The 19,612-nt window shown below is 45.4% G+C and overlaps 1 protein-coding gene across 3 annotated transcripts in view; it reads right to left on the bottom strand.

Annotated features, from left to right (window-relative positions):
- Positions 1–17,888, bottom strand: part of Pdilt (protein disulfide isomerase like, testis expressed) — a 32,302-nt gene extending 14,414 nt beyond the window's left edge. The window contains exons 1-5 of one of the 3 annotated variants that reach the window (XM_021167722.1): positions 17,697–17,888; positions 16,556–16,621; positions 12,563–12,762; positions 7,584–7,790; positions 540–673 (exon numbers count right to left, since the gene is read on the bottom strand). In XM_021167722.1, the coding sequence (XP_021023381.1) occupies positions 540–673; positions 7,584–7,790; positions 12,563–12,762; positions 16,556–16,621; positions 17,697–17,737 (648 nt within the window). In that variant the 5' untranslated portion in view covers positions 17,738–17,888. The remainder of the gene's footprint in view (positions 1–539; positions 674–7,583; positions 7,791–12,562; positions 12,763–16,555; positions 16,622–17,696) is intronic. The other 2 variants (XM_021167723.1, XM_021167724.2) reach the window with 2 other exon arrangements.
- Between the last annotated feature and the right edge of the window lie 1,724 nt (positions 17,889–19,612).

Here is a 19,612-nt window from a genome sequence, read left to right as displayed (position 1 = left end):
CTCATTTTCTACAAGAAAACATACTTGGTAACATTTATAACTAACTGTACAGAATAAAATCAATAGGAAGTGACCATAAGACATTTCATAGTCACGTTTAAATTATATATATGCTTTCCCAAGCATCTTCCCCACTGGGTCCAGATAAGGATTGATCCCTAGAGACTAGCTTAGCCTAAGCATAGTAACAGGCACCTGTTAGAATCATAGTGAAAATCATCCCCAAGCCAGAAAACAAAGACATTGTCTAAGTCTCTGACACTCTAAGTAGATCCCCCAGACATCAGTTGCAGTGTTAAAACCAACTAAATAGGGATGTTAATTTCTTCCTACTCTCTCCATTTTTCCCCATCCTCTAAGTTCTAACATTTCAACTTTTATGTTCTCTCTCTTCATTGGAACCAGGCGCTCCCTGGAAACACCCACTCAGTGGATGGGGACATTGAGCAAGGACCCTATCCAAGTGAGAACCCCTCCTCCCCTCCCAACACATAGAGTTCACGACTCGGAAATAACCTCCCACCTCTCCGCCCCACTACCTGGAAGAAGGCAACGATGACCAAGGGCCTGGATTTCACAAAATCAGCCACTTCCTCGCTGTTGTTGAACAAAAGTGCTTTCTTGCTAATTTGTCTTCTCAACCAAACAACCAAAGCTGTTGATTCAACCACATCTGAAGAGGGACAATCAAATGGATACTATCAGAACTTTCCTGAATTCAACGAACAGAAGTGTCTTGTCTTGAATCCTATTCTTTGCAGGTTAAATGAGGAATCTCAGCTTTCTTTTTTGTTCTCCAGAATTCCAAGACATGAATATATTAACAGCAGCTAACGGTCCCTAACTTCTCTCCACAGCCAAGACCCTGTACTGAGTATTGTACTTATTACATTAAACCTTCACAGCAACTGATTCCTTTTTTTTTCAGAAGAGGAAAGCACGGTTCAGCTTGCCAACTGCCAGTTCACCAGCCCATCCAGGAATCATACCTGAGAGGAAGCAGCCTCAACCCTCTTGAAGATGATAGAAAAATGAATTGGTTTTCTTAAAATATAAGTCAAAAATCACATATTTCTTTGAATTTAGGGGAAATGCAATTCCTGCATCTATGATTCTAATGCTCACACTAATGCTCTCACTGAGACCCAAATATCCTCTAAGTTTCCAAAATTTCAACTTCCATCACTCAGCTGCCACATGGGAGGAGCCAAGTGCAGAATTCCTAGCCTCTAAAGTGAGGACACATATTTCTCTGGAATATGGTGCCATATGGTGCCAGAATGAAATAGCTGCAAACAGACAGACGTGCCTTTCCTAGGAACGTCAATTTCACAAGACAAAAAAAAATGAGGTTAAGTTCTTATTTATATTGGTATCAGTGTCTGGTATAGGGTGGAAGAGAAGTTTTTAAATCATTTTTGAATAGAACAGAATCTGTTTTGAATAGCTTTGAGATGAAGCCAAACCATCATTTGTGACTCATTAGTTCCTTTATTCATTTACTGGACATATCTGTACTGACTTTTCTTCCTTGTATTAAGGTGCCATACTTAGTCTTTCGGATGTTGATGTGAATAGAAAAGAAACAAATTGCCACAGCGTTTGAAGCTCCCTGCACAGACAGGTGTATAATCAGACCCAAAGGACGTGTTTGGAGCAAAGTTATATGAACCTGCAGCAAAAATATCTTACCTGGAAGCCACGATCAAGAAATGTTTCATAGGGACAATGGTGTGGGAGCTGAAATCTGGAAAATGTCCAGGAGGTAAGCAGAAGGCATCAAGGAAAGGAAAGCCTCCAAGTTAGGAAGGAAGCCCAGGTGAAGAGGCCTGAGATAGAGCAGAATGCCCATGCCAAGGCCCCAAAGCAGGAAAAGTTGCCTCATAAAGACTGAGCAGTCCACCCTGATATAGCTGTCTCTTGTGAGGCTATGCCAGTGCCTGGCAAATACAGAAGTGGATGCTCACAGTCATCTATTGGATGGAACACAGGGCCCCCAGTGGAGAAGCTAGAGAAAGCACCCAATGAACTGAAGAGGTCTGCAACCCTATAGGTGGAACAACAATATGAACTAATCAGTACCCCCAGAGCTCGTGTCTCTAGCTGCATATGTAGCAGAAGATGGCCTAGTCAGCCATCATTGGGAAGAGAGGCCCCTTGGTATAGCAGACTTTATATGCCCCAGTACAGGGGTACATCAGGGCCAAGAAGTGGGAGTGGGTGGGTAGGGGAGCAGGGCAGGGGGAGAGTATAGGGAACTTTTGGGATAGCATTTGAAATGTAAATAAAGAAAATATCTAATAAAAAAATAAAATAAAATAAAAATGAGGAGGTACAAAAAAAAAAAAAAAAGACTGAGCAGTCCACCCAGAATGCAGAGGCCACTGAAAGAGACCTCAGTGTCTTAGTTACAGTTTAGCTGCTACAATAAAAACAAAAACAAAAACCCTCTGGCAAGAGCAAAGAAAGGGAAAAGCTTGGTTTGTCTCACAATTCAAAGCCCAGCCCATCACAGCAGGGAAGTCATGGTGGTGGGCAGGAGCTGGAAGCAGCCGGTCACGGTCACGTGGCATCAAAAACCGAAAACAGAGGACAGTGAATGTCAGCGCTTGCTCACTTGCTCCAGTTCTCATCCTCTAGTACCTGCGTGGGGAAGGGTCTCACCCTCGGTTAGCATGGGTTAGCCCAATAAAGATGATCCTTCCCACGTGAGCCCAGAGCCCCCTCTGCCAGGTGATTCTAGATCCAGTCAATATGACAACAGGAACGACCACAATTCCTAAGCCAGTGGTTCTCAACCTCACGGATGCTGCTGTGACCCTCTAATACAGTTCCTCGTGTTGTGGTGACACTCAACCACGTAACTATTTTCATTCCTACTTCATGATGGTAATTTTGCTAATGTTTTTAATTATAATGTAAATATGGGACATGCAGGCTATCTGGCATATCACCAGTATGAAAGGGTCATTTAATTCCCAAAGGGGTTAAGACCCCCAGACTGAGAACCACCATCCTAAGTACATTAGACCTGTATGAAAAACCACAATGAATCTTATTCCATGCGGAAGTAAATGATAATGTACATTTGATGAGTTTTCACAAAATAAACATATACATGTAACTGATACTCAAAGAAATGGGTGTGGGGTGTGGTCCTTGCCAGCCCTTCAGGGTCTTAATATGTTGAGAAAGACAAGTTCCATAAAAGCCTCCCACCTCTCACCTAGGAGTACCTATGTTCCCCAATCTCTACCAATATGCATTTCTTTACCTGTTCCTTAGTTCCTACAGCTGGAACCCTAGGGATGCTTACCCAGAGCACAGTGACTACCTTCCATCAGTAGTTCTGGGCTACAGAAGACGGAATGCTCAGCTTTAGTAGACACAACTAGGATTGATGTAAGGGATAATGCCTCATGCCTATAACCCTAGTCCTCAGGACTGGAGGAGGGGGAGCCTGAACCCCAGGCCAAACAAAGCTACGTAGTGACCCCATTTCCAAGGCGACAAAGAAGTATGCACACACAGACGACATCATCAAAAAAGCCTCCAAATGAGCTTAACCTTCCAGTCATCGGACCCATGGCTGCAGCCTCAACGCCTTCCTGCACCGGTGGTTCCCCTGTTCATGTCATTCTGTCTTACTATCCCGTCCCCTGCCCCGGACATTGTCATATGACTTCTGTAAGTGTATCACTTTTTGAAACCGTTGTCATGGTTTGGAGTAAACTTTTCATTGTGAGCTGTCAGGCACATATTTGGGTGCTCAAAAGAAAAAAGGAAGACAGAAAGGAAAGAAAGGAAAAGAGGTCACTGTACAATGAGGGAATGAAGGAAGTGGACCACCAGGAAAGCCAGCTTGAGAGGAGTCGCTCCCAGGCCTCCTCTTCTGGGATGTATGACCTCTGTTTGGTTCTCTGGAGTCTGAGGAGCTCAGGTCCTTTGGGGCATCTTATTCCCGTGTGCCTGCAGCTTGGGCACTGCCCTTGCCAGACACTGTGCCTCCCCTGGCTCTTGACTCCATGCCAGAGGACACAGCGATAACAACTCAGGTGTGAATGCTGTGTCAATGATTGACTGGGACAGAGCTTGCCTGCATATTTCCAAGCACAAACTGTGACTGCATCACTAATAGAAGCCCCAGAGGCCGTTTGAGTCTCCTTCCTCCAGGGAGGTAGACGCAGCCAAGTCTCTCACCATCAGTCCTTGCATATTAGAGGAGGGCAGGACTGGGCTTTGACCCAGCAAGGACTACATCCCACCTGCGTCCTGAGCGAAAGTTCACAATAATCACAGTGCAGGTGGTGCACAGAACCATGTCTCCTCTTGGAATTCCAAAAAAGTCCTGTCAAGTAGGCGTGATTCATTCTGTCTACAATGAGCAACTGTAAGACGGGATCTACAGCTTAGCTCGAGGACTCACAGCCAAAGCACATCTTATTCAAAGGGTGGGCTGTCCTGGAATCCCGTTTCTCCTTTCTCTGCTTGGGAAGCAACACTGAGAGGGAGATGAGTAAGCTCAAAAATATGTGTTGTCTTTTTATGTGTGTCTTCCTGAACCGGGCTCTTGGAATTTCATTTTGCTCAAACTTAACTATTAAGAACATAATTGTTCCTAAATTAATACTTAATAATAAACATTTCTATTTATTTAACATACAGCACAATGTAGGTCAGTGATTAACAAACTTAGCCCATGAACCAAATGTGACTCACTGTTGGATTTTATAAATAAAACTTTATTGGAATACAGCCATTCCTGTTCACATAGTGCATAGCAGAGTGGGTAGGTGTGACAGGTTTTTTTCTTTTTTTTGCCTCATAAGGCTAGAATACCTACTACATATCCCTTTCCAGAAAAATCTTCCCTTTACTGCTTACTAACCTGAGTATTCTCTTTGTAAAAATAAAAATTCAATATTTCAATGTATGTATTTATGTGAGTCAGTGCGCAGGTACCACGGAACTTGTGTAAAGGTCAGAGGATAGCTTGTTGGAGTCCAACATGAGGGCTTCAGGGATCAAATTCGTGTTGCCAGGCTTGCCAACAAGCACCTTTACTTGCTGAGCCATCTTGCCAGCCCCAGCTAGGATGCTGTGTAGAAATTAGTCCACTTTACTAGGCGACAGCAGTAAAAATCATTGCCAGGCTGGGCTGTTGAGAAGCATAAAAGGCCCCTGGAAGGCAGTGTTGGCTTCAGGGACCTATCAGGCCCTGTGCTCCGCAAACATTGCTTCATCTTCCTAGCAGACTGGAGTGGTAGAGATTTCACATGCCCCATTTTAAGATCAGGAAACTGAGGCTGGACGAGAGGGACTGGCTGCTCCCGAGGCGAAAGGCATGGACTTGGTTGCAGATGCTGGAACCCAAGGATGGAGCTTAGATAGCCCGTGTCTTGGTGGTGCTCTTCAAAGCAGATAGATCGTGTGAGGCAACTTCTCGATCAGAATGCAGATATCGTGGGAACACAGCTGAGCAGCAGACTGCATGCCCTAAGCAGTCAGGGCAGACTTCCTGGAAGATATGGAAACCTCCTGTATGGCAGAGGTGGTCTCACAACTCATTGTCACATCCCAGACACAGGAGTCCTTGAGTACCTTCTCCACCAACCTCAAGTAGAGTGTAGAAGCCACACCACAATCATCTTGTCATCTCTCGATGGAATCGAGTCTCAGTTGTCCTTCAACAAGGAAGGGCAAGCCAGCACCTGAGCGATGCCACAAGCAGGTGTATATTTGCACAAACTACACCAGGCTGCTTCATTCTTCACAGTCCTCCCTGGAGCCAAGACATCATCTACCCCTTACGTGGGATGGATGGACCCCTGTTGTTGCTCAGCATCCCTAGCAATCAGATCCCATCCCTCTTGGCACATCCCTCCTCTGGTTCCATACACTACCCTCCATTTGGACTATTGCCCTGCCTGGTCTGTTACATAAAGTTCCCTCTGAAGCGCTTTCCTAGCCAGTCAGTCCAGTGTTTCTCTTACGCCCTCTTGTGAGCATCCTGAGAACTGCAATGAGCTTGCATTCCCTTGCTCCTAAGGTCTTATTCTTTAGCTCCGGCAGGCAGCAAGATTCTGTTAGGTTTGTTCAAAGCTAAACCCCCTACTTGCTCTCCATCTCCTGAAGTGGGCTGGCTCCTTTGTTTGGCTTATTTAGCTCCTGGTCTTTTCTTGTGCTTGCTGCTTAGAAGAAAGCTTCAGAAGTGTCAAACCGTGTAAAAGGCAGTGCCTGCTTTCTGAGTCTGCCCCTTAACACATGGACCATGGTACCATTCTATTGGCATGGTAGAGGTTTCTCTCAGTTCTTTTGTTACACTTAATTTATGAATTATTCAAGAGTGTGTGCCAAAGCTTGCTTGTGGAGGTCAGAGAACAACTCACAGGCATCGAGTGACCTCTTCCACCCTGTGGGTGGCGGGAATTGAACTCGGGTTCAAATGCCTTCACCCACTGAGTACCCTCCTGCTGAGCTCCTTCAGGCTTACCCAGTATTGTAACATCCATCCATTCTTCCATCCATCAGTGAGTCTACCCATCCACCCACTGTCCCAGTCTATCTAGTATCTGTTTACACATCCCATAATTATTTACACTTAAAAATTAGGATCAGCCATGTCACATGCTAAGGTACATGATTCTCCAGACATCTTCATCACCATGGTGAAGGTGTCAGTAAGTGGGTTTGCGAATAGATTTGTCATCAAATAAAGCAATAAATGACGGTGCGAGAGAAAGTACTGGGTAGAAACCCCACCTCCACCTTTGCTCTAGTACCTGCAGTCTTTCTTGATTATGTGCATGTATGTACATGCTTGTGTGCGTGTGTGTTCGTGTGTGCATTTAGAGGCACAGAGATCAACCACACATGTTCTGTGGTCACCTTTTTTTTCAAATGGGGCCTCTCACTAGCCTAGAAATTACCAAATGGGCTAGCCTCCATGGCTTCCTAGCTCCATCACCTGCCCATTTCTACTTCCCCAGCTCTGGGATTACAAGGTGTCACCAATCCTGCATTTTTTTTTCCACAGGAATCCTGGGGATCAAACCTGGGTCCCTGGCAAACACTTTACTATCAAATCTATGTCTCTAGCCCCTGGCAACCTCCTCTTTGGGCCAGCAGTGTTTCCCTGGCGAAACCGTCTATAGCAGAAAGTAGAATTGAAGAGGAGCTCTGGTTTGCAGTCTAAAACTCATGTTCCCCTCCCTGGCTGAGAACCTGTGGCAGGAGCGGCTGAATGCTCACCCAGTCTCAGTTTCCTTCTAGACAGAGCTGAACCAGATTTCTAGGCTCTCTTGCACTTGACTGGGAGCATGGATCAGAATTCCAGCCAATGGGTTGCAAATGGGAGTGACTTCACCACTCTCTATCCATGCTCACAACCTATGGTGAGTCCCTGCATTTGGATACCAAGGAAAAGGGAGATGGCTCCAGGGCTCAAATTGAGATGGAGCAACAAATGGAAAGAACCTGGGTGATGAAAGGCATGTGGACCAGAGTGTCCCACATCCAGCCTTGAACTGCCTGCCAATGGCTTCCCATGGACATGAAATCACCTGAACCCCAGTCACCATTACCTTTGCAGCTGATGGGCTTTAACCTGTTGCCCTCAAAGAACAGCTTCAATTCCGGGGCATGGGTGATGTCAAACTCCTGCTGAAGTTCTGTCTCCTTGGTGATGTCCACTTTGCCAAAGCCCAAGCCATTCTTGCCCTTCCCAAAGATCTCTGCGGCTTTGCCCAGCTCCTTGGCCAGCTTCCTGGACTGTTTTAAGGATGGGTTGTCTGAAAGAAGCAATATAAAGATAGACTAGGCTTCTCTCTCCCCTTCCCTTTCTTGTCCTGTTTGTCCTGAGATCCCCTGGCTTTTCCAGTGTTCACAGCTAAGGAGTAGGTTTTACAAATGTGACAGGTGAAGTGACAAATACATCGTAAAATGAGTTGATTTGGGATATTATCAGAATCAAGTGAAATTAATTTAACAGTCAGGGTGCTTAGTATTTTATAAGGGTTTTACAGGTACTAAGTCTATTACCCCCCCTTCAATAATCTTATAAGGTAGATGCTATCATTATTATTATTATTATTATTATTATTATTATTATTATTATTATTATTATTATTATTATCCCACTTTATATGAAGGTACATCAAAACCATTCTTGTCTAAGGCTCTGGTACAGGACACACTCAAGCTGGCTGCAGCACTCCTGTATTTTTAAACTTTCACTAGGCATGTAAAAACACTTAGAGTAATTCCTATCACATAATAAAGACATAATGCATTTTAATTACTGCTGTTATTAACATGGTGTAAATTTTTCTTTGATCAGAAATTAAGGGCTAGTGATATAGCTCATTTGCGCCATCTGGTGGAATGCCTTGGAACTAAGCAATTATTGTGCCTCTGGGAACTCAGGTGAGATATGTGTGAGGAGCAGGGCACACTGGATGCTCCCTCCCCTCTCTGATCCCACCACCTTGCCAATGGGGTAGCCAAAGGGACCTGGTACTCTGTTAAAGTATCTGATATTCTGGAATCCTTGGCTGTTCACATAGTTGGGCAGCGAGGTGAGGTAGGGGCTCTTTACTAAAACCAGTCTCAGAGAACTGACCTTGGTCATGGCATGGACTGTCCTCGCTGGAGTGGAAGAAGATGAAATGGAAAACCACCTGATGACATGGCCAGACTGCAGGTCACTACTGCCACATAGCAGAGATGTGTGCTGAGTCAGGGCTGGGGGAAACAGCTTCCTTTTCACGCCAGAACATTCTATCTTTTCCATCTGGCACACTTGGAGAGAACGCAGGTCACCTCCCAGAGTCAAGGCCACTCTGACATGTTTCATAAAGCGATGCCTGGGACAGCCGGCACTGGCCCGGTTGCCGGTCACTGGCTCAGCGCTGGATCCTGAGTGTGAGTGGTCAGTGATCATTCTCATTAAACACCCCACACGTGGATGGGGAGCAGAGACTTTGTGCCTCCCACACGGATCGAGGTTTCTCATAGCTGCTTCATCACCGTTGCTACCCTCATCACACCCATTTATTGCCCGCAGCAAGCTCTGGCCTCTTTGCCGGTCGCTCTACTCAATGGCCTCTCCCAGTTTCCCCGTGGACTTTGTCATGCTGGGCTCATGCTTACTGGGGAGTTTATGATCAGGCAGGGGAAGTCTTGGGATGATTGCCAAATGGTGGAGCATGTAGAGATACCTCACACGGCTCAGTGGGGTGTCTGAAGTGGAGGTAAGGGAGTCTGTGCTTCCACGGGCATAGGCCTCTCAGACTTCTGTTCCACCCACCCTTTCTTTTCTCCATAGTACTCTTGGCCACAGGATACACCGCAGGCTTCTGAAACATGTGTCTCTCCTCTCCTGCCTATGAGTTCCGGGAAGGCAATGTAACTCCCCCCTCATTCCACAGTGCTGAGAAGACATCTGGGGCGTTCCAAGAATTTAGTCAATACTTAGGAGGAAATACGCACATCTTCTGAAGATCGGTGTAGTGGTATAGGACAGACTGAGCAGCTGTTGGGGTGGAAGACTGGGCTTTAAATTGAGACCAGTTAGTTGTGTGACTCTAACCTTTTTCAAACTTGCTTCATGGGTAAGATGGGGACGGCAGTACTGAGTACAGTATTTGCAATGTGGGTATTTGATAAATGACCATTAAAAATCATCACCGCAATAGTTAAAACCATGACAGCTATCATCATCAACACCCTTTCATCACCACAATCATCATCATCGTTAGCATGTCCATCACTACCACTGCCACCACCACCATCCACATCACCATCTACATCCTTATAACTTCCATCATCATCATCATCATCATCTCCTACATCTTAATCTCTACCGTCATTACCATCATCTCCATTATCATCACCTCCGTCAACATCATGGTAAAAGAAACTATAAATTGTAGCTAGCTTTTCTAAAAGACATACAATGCAGGTATTTTATTCACAAGATGTAAGCCTATATTGGAGAGGTTTTGAAGCTATTCTAACTTACATCCCAATCATATGTCCCTTGTCACTCACTTTGTCTCCTGGGTGCTTATGGTCCATCTCCTCTCAGGGCGTCCTTCTCCTCTTCTGCCTCCTTCCTTCCTTTCTTCCTTTCTTCTTTCTTTCTTTCTTTCTTTCTTTCTTTCTTTCTTTCTTTCTTTCTTTCTTTCTTTCTTTCTTCCTTCCTTCCTTCCTTCCTTCCTTCCTTTCTTCTTTCTTTTCTTTTCTTTTCTTTTCTTTTCTTTTCTTTTCTTTTCTTTTCTTTTCTTTTCTTTTCTTTTCTTTTCTTTCTTTTTTCTTACTCTACCTGCACCTCCCAGGCAGGTAACTGCAAACCTGCCTCCCTCTATCTACTGCCCAATCACAGGCTTTATTTAGCCTTTTATTGATTTGGGGAGCAAGGTCACCTAGCATCACTTAGTGAAACCGAGGATCTGCTCCTTGGAGGCAGCCAGATCTTGGGGGCCAGTGTTTAGCATCCTGAATCCACAGCAGGGCCAGACCAACCCCAACACATCACTCTCTTTATAATAAACTCTATTCCGAGTTAGTTACTCCTGTTTTGCTATAATAAAACACTAACCAAAAGCAACTTGGGGAGAAAACACGATTTATTTGCCTTATAGTTCTGGGTCATAATCCTTCACTGAGGGAAGTCAGAGCAGGAACTCGAGCAGGAACGAAATCATGAACCACGAAGAAACACTGCTTACAGGTTTGCCAAGGACCCCCTGCCCAAGGAATGGTGAGACATTCCACAGTCATTTTCACCCTGCTATATCAATTAATAATGAATACAATACCTCAAAGGCATGCCCACAGACCAATATGACTAAGCAGTTTCTCAACTGAGGCTTCTCCTCTCAGTTATAACTCTAGGCTATGTCAAGTTGGCAATCAAGGCTAACCTGGACTGTTGTCACCATTGCCATTCTTATATTTATCCATCACCATCTCTCTATCATTACCTCCATCATCACCAAGTATCACCATTATCCCAGTCTCAATAACCATCTTCATAGTGATCTCCATCAGTATCTCCTGTAACCCCAAGACACATGCTTGCCACCTTAGCCTTAGGGGCAAGTGGTAAATGGCCCTAACTCAATGACTTCTAAATCTTTGCTTGATCACTTTCCACCAAAAAGTGGACTTTCCCTCTCTCTTTGACTCAATTCAGATGAATTGTCACAGAGAAAATGAGAGCCTAAGAAAATATCATTCATCCATCCATCCATCCATTCATTCATTCATTCATTCATTCATTCAGTCAATCCTTTGACATGTGTGAAGACCTACCGTGTCTCAATAGTGCCAGATCTAGGAATAGACACGGGTAAGGTTTGTCTCCCCACCCACAATACATGCAAGTTTAGAAGTGCTTTTGATATGATGTGACAAACGGTAGGCTAAGAAGAAGAGTGGGAAAGAGTCCTCCCCAGGCTAAATGGGCATGAGAAAACACTTCCTCATAAGAAACTTAAATCTCACAGTCCAAGTGCAAAACTGAAGGAAGGATGCTACAGAACCTGGTGCAGGACAAAGGGCCCAGAGACTCAATCCAGAACATTCCATTCTGACAACTAGAGCTGCATTCTAGGAACCCGTTTCTCTGGGTGCTTTATAAAGAACACACAGAAGGCACGTGGAATCCACAGGGGAGCCTACCTCAGGTCTCAGGCAGGGACTGGTAAGACCGAGGCCTGCAATGACAGGCTGTATGGAGAGGGCTGGGGACCACAGAGCTTTGGTTGCAGAAACAATGGAGTATGGAGATACAGTCTATATGAGGCTACAGCAAATTTGGGGATGGCCCTGAGGCTTCTGACTTTGACATTGAATGAGTGGTGGTGTCATCGGTGCACACAGGAGGTTAGGAGAAACAGGTTCTCAGAACCAAATCCAAAATACTGGAGTTTGTTTTAGACACAGGCAGCTTGAGACCTGAGAAGGAAAGGTTCTGCCAAGCATCGACCTTGAGTTCTGGAGTCTTCAGAAAGATGAGAGGCTGGCCAAGGATTTGAGAGCCGCTGTGATCGCCCCAAAACTCTCCTGTATAAAAAGCCCAACTTCCTTTGAGGAAAACGCTTATAAGCCTGCTCCAAAATGATTTTCCCAAAGGTCACTTTAGAAGGCCTGCAAGTTTTCAAAAACTCATTTTGAATTCGGTTGTGTATTGATAGAATCAACGATGGGAACTTAATGACTTTAATTGACTGCTGCTTTTAGATGGCAATAATCGCTGCTCATGTGAAGGGAAGTGTTCATATTTGTTGCTATTGGAGTGATTTTAAAAATGTAAAAGCAGGAGTTGAGGGTGTATCACGGTAGTAGAGGGTTCGAGAAAAAAGACGTTAGCCTTCCCCTGTGACAGAACAGCTATTGGTGAGCAGAATTTTGGGTTCCTACAGGGACAGGCCAATGTCCAGCTAAGTGCCTGTCGTATTTTTGTGTTTTCTTTCCATCTGATAGTATATGGAAGCCCTGTGGTCCCCCAACTCAATGAGACAGGCATCACCCTTCATTGCCAGAGCCAAATACTCACGGAAAATCACCATTAGGAAGCGGGTCTCATTCAGCGTCTGCGTCAAGCCTGCGGGAGTCAGCACCATTAAGTTATGATCCTCCAGGATGTGCAAAGGCTGGGAAATGTTGATGCCGGTGTCTATCTCTGGTGAGCCAAGGACCTCTGAGAGGCAAGCAGCCACCAGCAGCAAAGGTGTCCAAAGCAGTTCCATGGATGGCCTGCAGGGGGCAGCAGAGGAAGCATATCTCTTCTCAAACCTACACTGATGGGAACCTTGGAGCATCCAGGGCTCGCAGCACTACAGCAATGTACACAGCTTGGCAAAAGACAAGCTTGTCTGAGCAACCTCAAACCCTGGGCACTAGAACAGTTCCCATTCATCGAGGCCTGGAGTCAAACACAGACCTTTAGAATCCTAGCTCCTTGGAGAGATGTTTGCAGAGTAAGTGCCACTGCAGAATCCCCAAGTGAACCTCTGACTCGTCTCCTCCCACCACCCCGTTACCAATACTAACGATGCCTCCTGCCCCTCCAGCTCTGCCCAGACCACTTCCTTTAACCCTTGAATCATATATTTTGTATTTTTCCTTTCTCAGTTTGCTATGTTTGGTCAAAAAAAACAAAAAACAAAAAACAAAAAAGAACAAAAAAAACCTCTTCAAAAGCGTGAACCACAAGTCAGCGTCTATTCTAGGATGTTTCAAGATTTCCATTGTCAACGCAATTAATCTAAATCTCTTCATTTTAGCCCCCAGACTCTTAGACACGGGCAAAAAGCAGCCATATCTTTACTAATATCACAAGAACAGTCTCGAGGTTACATGCTAACGTTCTTCTTCTCTGAAACCTCTTGAGCCAGGTCCCACAGTTCAAATTGCCTCCGCACTACTGTCTTCCATGTTTCCACTAGGAATGCCTATAAAGCATCCCACTGCTTTCCTAATCTAAAGTCCTGAAATCCACATGCCTCTGGACAGAAGCATGCTCAAGCCTATCACAGCAATAACCCCAGATCCTGGTACCAACTTCTGTCTTAGGGTTTTATTGCTGTGAAGTGACACCATGACCAAGGCAACTCTTATAAAGGAAAGCATTTAACTGGGACTGGCTTACAGTTTCAGAAGTTTAGTCATTACCTCTAAGGTGCAAAGCATGGCATCATGCAGGCAGATGGTGCTGGAGGAGCTGAGAGTTCTACATCTTTTTTTTTTTTTAAGATTTATTTATTTATTATATGTAAGTACACTGTAGCTATCTTCAGACACTCCAGAAGAGGGCGCCAGATCTTGTTACGGATGGTTGTGAGCCACCATGTGGTTGCTGGGATTTGAACTCTGGACCTTCGGAAGAACAGTCGGGTGCTCTTACCCACTGAGCCATCTCACCAGCCTGAGAGCTCTACATCTTGATCCAAAGGCAACCAGGAGAAGACTGTGTGCCACACTGGGTTGGAGTTTGAGTTTAGGAGACCTCAAAGCCTGACACCACAGTGACACGCTTCCTTCAACAATGTCATACCTCTTCCAATAAAACCACACCACCTAATGGTCCCTAGGGACCAAGCATCGAAACACATAAATCTATAGTGTGGGGGGGGAGTCCTTATCCAAGCCACCACAGACCTGTCTTTTAGTTACTGCTATGATGAAACACCATGACTAAAAGCAAGCTTTGAAGGAAAGGGTTTACTCAGCTTATACCTCCATATCACTGCTCATCACTGAAGGAAGTCAGGATAGGAACTAAACCAGGCAAGAACCCAGAGGCAGGAGCTGATGCAGAGGCCATTGAAGAGTTCTGCTTACTGGCTTGATATTTATTGCTCAGTCTGTTCTATAGAACCCAGGACCTCCATCCCACAGATGGCATCACCCACAATGGGCTGAACCTTCCCCCATCAATCACTAATTAAGAAAATGCCCTACAGGCTTGCCTACAGCCCAATATTATTGAGGCATTTTCTCAATTGAGACTCCCTCCTCCCAATGACTCTAACTTGTGTCAAGTTGACATAAAACTAACCAGTACAAGATCCAAATATCTATGTGCTTCAAAGGTTCCAGATGATTCTTAAATTGTTGTTGTTTCAACTCTTTATTTGAGAAATTTTGAATAGGTGCAAACTAGTGAAAATAGCAATATGTGTCCTCAAGACACCATTCCTAAGGTCCATAGCCCTACAAATTATTCCATTTATAGTCTCATAAACTCTCCACTGAGTTATTGTGAAGTTTATCTCTCAGGCTTTCTATATGTCACATATAAATATTTCAATATGAATTTCTAAGTGATAAGGAATTTTTTAAAGGTTTCTATACTTTTTAAAATAGAACAATAATCACATTCAGTGAAATAGAAGTAACACCTTTGTATTATTAACTATCTAGGCAGTGTACAAATTTTCCTGATAATCTCATGCATTTTTGCTTGTGTGTGTATGGTGTGTGTGTGTGTGTGTGTGTGTGTGTGTGTGTGTGTGGTGTGGTGTGTGTGTGTATGGTATGTGTGTGCATATTTGTGTGTATATGTGGGTGTTGGCAAGCTACCATGCCTGTGTGAAGGTCAGGGCGACAACTTTGGGTGTTGTACCTCACTTTCTACCTTGTTTAAGGCATGGACTCCAAGTGTCCGACTTCAGAGCTCCAGGTCTGTATCACAGAAAACAGCCCCTACCAGCTGATAAGACAAGATCACTGTCTTAGTCAGTGTTCTATTGCTGTGAAGAGACACCAGGACCCCTTGTGACTCTTATGAAGAAAAGCATTTGATTGGGGCTGCCTTATAGTTTCAGAGGTTTAGTCTATTATCATCATGGTGGGGAGCATGGTAGCATGCAGACAGACATGGTGCTTTAGAAACTGAGAGTTCCACATTCAGATCCATTGACCGCAGGAAGGGAGAGCCTCTGGGGCTAGTTTGGGCTTCTGAAATCTCAAAGAAGTAACACACTTCTTGCAACAAGGCCACACCTCCCAATCTTTTCAAATAGTGCCACCCACTCCATGGTAACCAAGCATTCAAATCTATGAGCCTACGTGGCTCTTTCTTATTCAAACCACTGCCCTCACCATCAGCCTTCACCACACCCATGTGACTGGGGCAGCTAGTCCAGAGCAAGAGTGATGTCAAGACATGTCCATACCCTGAAAATCTCATCCTGGGACCCTCAGAAGTAGGACAGGTTTCTCCTTGCTCTGGGCCTGCATGTGCCAGCTCATGTAGCCTGTGTGACCCTCACCCCTGCTCCCCCTGAGGAGGTCATGCAGCATGGTGGCCAAATCACAGCTTTAACTTCCCCACTTCCAATAAGGACGTGTCCAGCAAACACTGGAAATTCCTCTTCATGTAAATGAAGTATTCTCAGCACCTCAGCCACCCCACCCCCAGCAGTCTCAGCCACACCCCCTGAATAGTCTCAGCCACACCCCCTGAATAGTCTCAGCCACACCCCCTGAGTAGTGCCACTCCTCCTGATCCTGTGGGGGCCATTTTTATTCAAACCAGCACATTCACTCATTCGTTGGTTTGCTCACTATGTATTTTTTCAAGTCATGAGCCATGCTGCCTTCCCTTCTAGGCACAGAAGACACAGGAGTGGATGAAACAGACTAGAGTGTTTATGTTCTGCTGGGAAACAAGTAGATGAGACAAAAAAGAAGATGCTGATAAGAGCTGGGAACAAGAGCAGGGAGGAAGGACTGGAAAATGATGGAGGAAAGGAACAGCATAGCATTTAAGGGAGGATGATGGTAGAAAGCTTTGTTCAGGAAACACGTGACTAAAGCAAGCAAATAAAATGAACTGTACATTCTCCAGGAGTGGAGAGAATGTAACTCCTCCTCCCAGCCATCACACGCTGCCCTTCTTGCTCTTTCTACTGAGAGCCCCCTGAAACCTAGGCTTGCCTCTGTGTCATCTCTGGCAGACCATCCTGCATCCCTGCTTGCATCTGCATCCCTGCTTGCACTGTGCCCTCAGCTGTTCTCTGCCAATGCCTTGCCCGTTTGTTACCTGGGTGCGGACCTCATTCTTTTTGTGCCTGCTTGCTCCTGTGGCCAGCATCCTTCCTGCTCAGTCCTAAAAATTCCAAACTCAGATTCAATATCAGCCCCCAGTTCAGGGGACAGTGACTATTCCTTGGTAGGAATAGCAGATGCTGAAAAGGTGTTCCTAAGCCCCTTTGTGGGATCTTCACGACCAGGATTCCACCAAGACTTCCATATCCCAACCACCATTGGCTCTTATCCAGACCATGTGATGCTTGCTGGTCATCTATTCTTTATAGTCCTCAATCCTCTGACACACACTCACAGCAGTTAGAGACCACCATTTTTAATATGAACTAGACCAAGTTGCTTCTCTTTCTGGAAAGGTTCTCATGATCTGTCAGCATGAATCATCCAAAACCTTGTGTTAGACTCTTGGCTCCAGTGTCTCTAGACCTTGTCCTTAATGCCCTGTGACCTAGGCCCCTCCCCAACTCCACCCAGGACTTTGCTTCTGCCTAGGACTTATTTATCTCACCTCCTGGTCATCCAGAGCTGAGTGTTGAGGCCCCTGCTGAGAGTATATACCACGGACACCAGAGGCCACCCCAGCTCAGATACCAGCTCTCAGGAGGGAAGGTTTCTCAAGTCACCCGGCCTCATTCACCTCCATCTATAGCACGCTGGCCTCCCAAGCACCAGTGTTTATTTCATATTCCAGTTTGTTTTTGCCAAGCTGATTAGATATTCATGATCTTCCCACCTCAACCTCCCAAGTGCTGAGATTTCAGATAATGCACGAATAGCATTGTTCATAGCTGCTTCTCCACCTCCTAGAACCACATCTGGACCTGTTTTGATGTTCGGTGAATAGTGAATGTATGGATGGCCTCATTTAATTCTTACTACAAGCCCCAAGGCCTATTTTAGTGGGTCATTCACAACTAAACAGTAAGGTTTTTACAAGAGTTTTGTTTTGTTTGTTTACAAATACTAATGCTTGAGTCTAAATCCAAACAGGTCTGGGGTGGGGTCATGCTGCTCCTATAAAGCCATTGTACTGGCCCTAATGTGTTGCATCTTTAATATATAATACACCCGACAAAAGGAAGGTCACCAGGGCAGGCTCGTCAATCAGAGAGTGGTGTTATTTGGCAAGCTCATACCTGCAAGCAGCTGGATTACTTTCGGGGCTGTCAGGCCACATGGAGCTGGGGCAATCAGGGAGGGTGCAGAAGTCTGAGGTGAAGGCTTTAAGTTTCCTCTTGTGTTGAGAGCAGGACCTGTCTGCTAATGAGTGAGCCCAAGAAACCCAGGAGCAGAAAGGAAGTTCCTGCTTGAGCACATGGAGGTCACAGCTGCCTCTGAAACTATGTTCTGAGTTCCGGGGTTCTAGAGGGCCAGGTGAGGGAGCTTTAGAAGAATGGGCCATTGTTGAGTAAGAGGGGTCTGGCCTAGCAGCCCTGTTCAAAGCATGTACCCATGGACACCAAGGACCAGAAGCCAAACTGACTGTAGGAAGCTGGCTGGCTGTGGATTGGTGTTCGAATCTTAGCACTGTCCTAACCCACGTGACCTTAAACATGGTGTTTCCTCTTTCTGAGGCTTGGTTTCCTCTGCTGTTCAATGCGGTGATATTCACTGGGTACAGAAAGGGTTAAACAAACTGATGGGTGCAAAATGAGAAGCTGAGTATATGGAAGGCAGTAAGCCCTCTCTCCCATCTCCACCACTGTCGGGTCTCTTAGACTTCCCTTTCTTCCTCTCCCTTGCTCACCTTCCTTCTCTTTCCCTCCCTCCCTTCCCCTTCTCTTCCCTTTCCCCCCTGCCCTCCTTTGCACTTGCTGTCCTGTCCTCTTCTCTTCCTCCCTCCCCTCCCCTTCTCTTCCTTTCCCTCCCCTTGTCCTCCCTTCCTTTCCCTCTGGAAGCACTGTGGAGAAAACCCAGGGCTTCGCACATACTTAGCAGCGCTCTGCCACTTCCACTGTGGAGCCACACTCCAGGCCTTCTAAGTTCCTGTCCTTGGCTGTCTTCCAGCCACACCAACCTCTTCCTTCTTCCTCAAATATGATGCCCACCTTCTTACCTCAGGGCCTTAGAGTTGCAGTCTCCTTGGTCAGGAAGCTCTTTACCCAGCAATACTCAAGACTTCTCTTGGCTTCTCTAAAGCCTAGGGACATGTCTTTCCCAGCTGCCCCTTTCCCAATCACTTTGTATCAAATGCTAACAGCCTCACCCCCTTTGGGGCCTTAATTGTCTCCTGAATTACATGTCATTTCCTTTGCTTAGTATATACTAGGCACCCAGGAAATATTTTTAAAATAATGGCTGTTTATATGATTAGTGTGTCATTGTTATGGCCAAATTTTTCACCCTTCAGCTTTCTGCTGCCCCAGCCCTTATCAAATACTGACAGACACAGGGATATTGAAATTCTATCACCTGAAGATAGCTCGTTTGTCCATATATCTGGGTGTGTAGAACATATCTCTAGAAACTGCTGCAAATTCAGGCTTGGGTTTATTGCCTAGGGCCCAGTGAAGACACTGTGGCCAAGGAAGTCAGGGAGAAAGAAATGCTGCTCACGTGGACATGGGCCAGGTTGACCTGACAAGGTCAGAGGAGGAACATGGCGTATGAATGCTACACAGCCTGTGTGACAACCCCTCATCCCCCTCTAGTGTTAAGAACAATGCTCTGAGGTCCTGTGCTGGGAGATGGGGACTTTGTCAGGTTAGATTTTATCCAAAAATACATACATACATACATACATACATACATACATACATACATACATAACATACATACATACAATAAAAAAAAGCAAAACACAGAAATCACTTTGAACCTATTACCCATGGAAAACCCCAACACAGTATCTGGCAGTGAAAAAATATTAAATGAATCTTTGCCTTTGCTACTTGAGGACTCAACAAAGAATCACGAAGTCTCCCAAATGAAGCAGTGTTCCGAGTGCAGGAGTACCAGAGTGCAGAGGACCCCAAATCTTCGTCCATGTGTCCTACTGTGCCTGTGTGAAGGGGAGGCACACTGGGAATTAACTAAAACTACACAGCATTAG

The sequence above is a fragment of the Mus caroli genome, unplaced genomic scaffold (genome assembly GCF_978045245.1).
Source record: "Mus caroli unplaced genomic scaffold, Mus_caroli_1 scaffold_8, whole genome shotgun sequence".
Lineage (NCBI taxonomy): Eukaryota > Metazoa > Chordata > Mammalia > Rodentia > Muridae > Mus > Mus caroli.
Note: the sequence above shows the minus strand (reverse complement) of the source record. Positions and strands in the feature narration are given on the sequence as shown.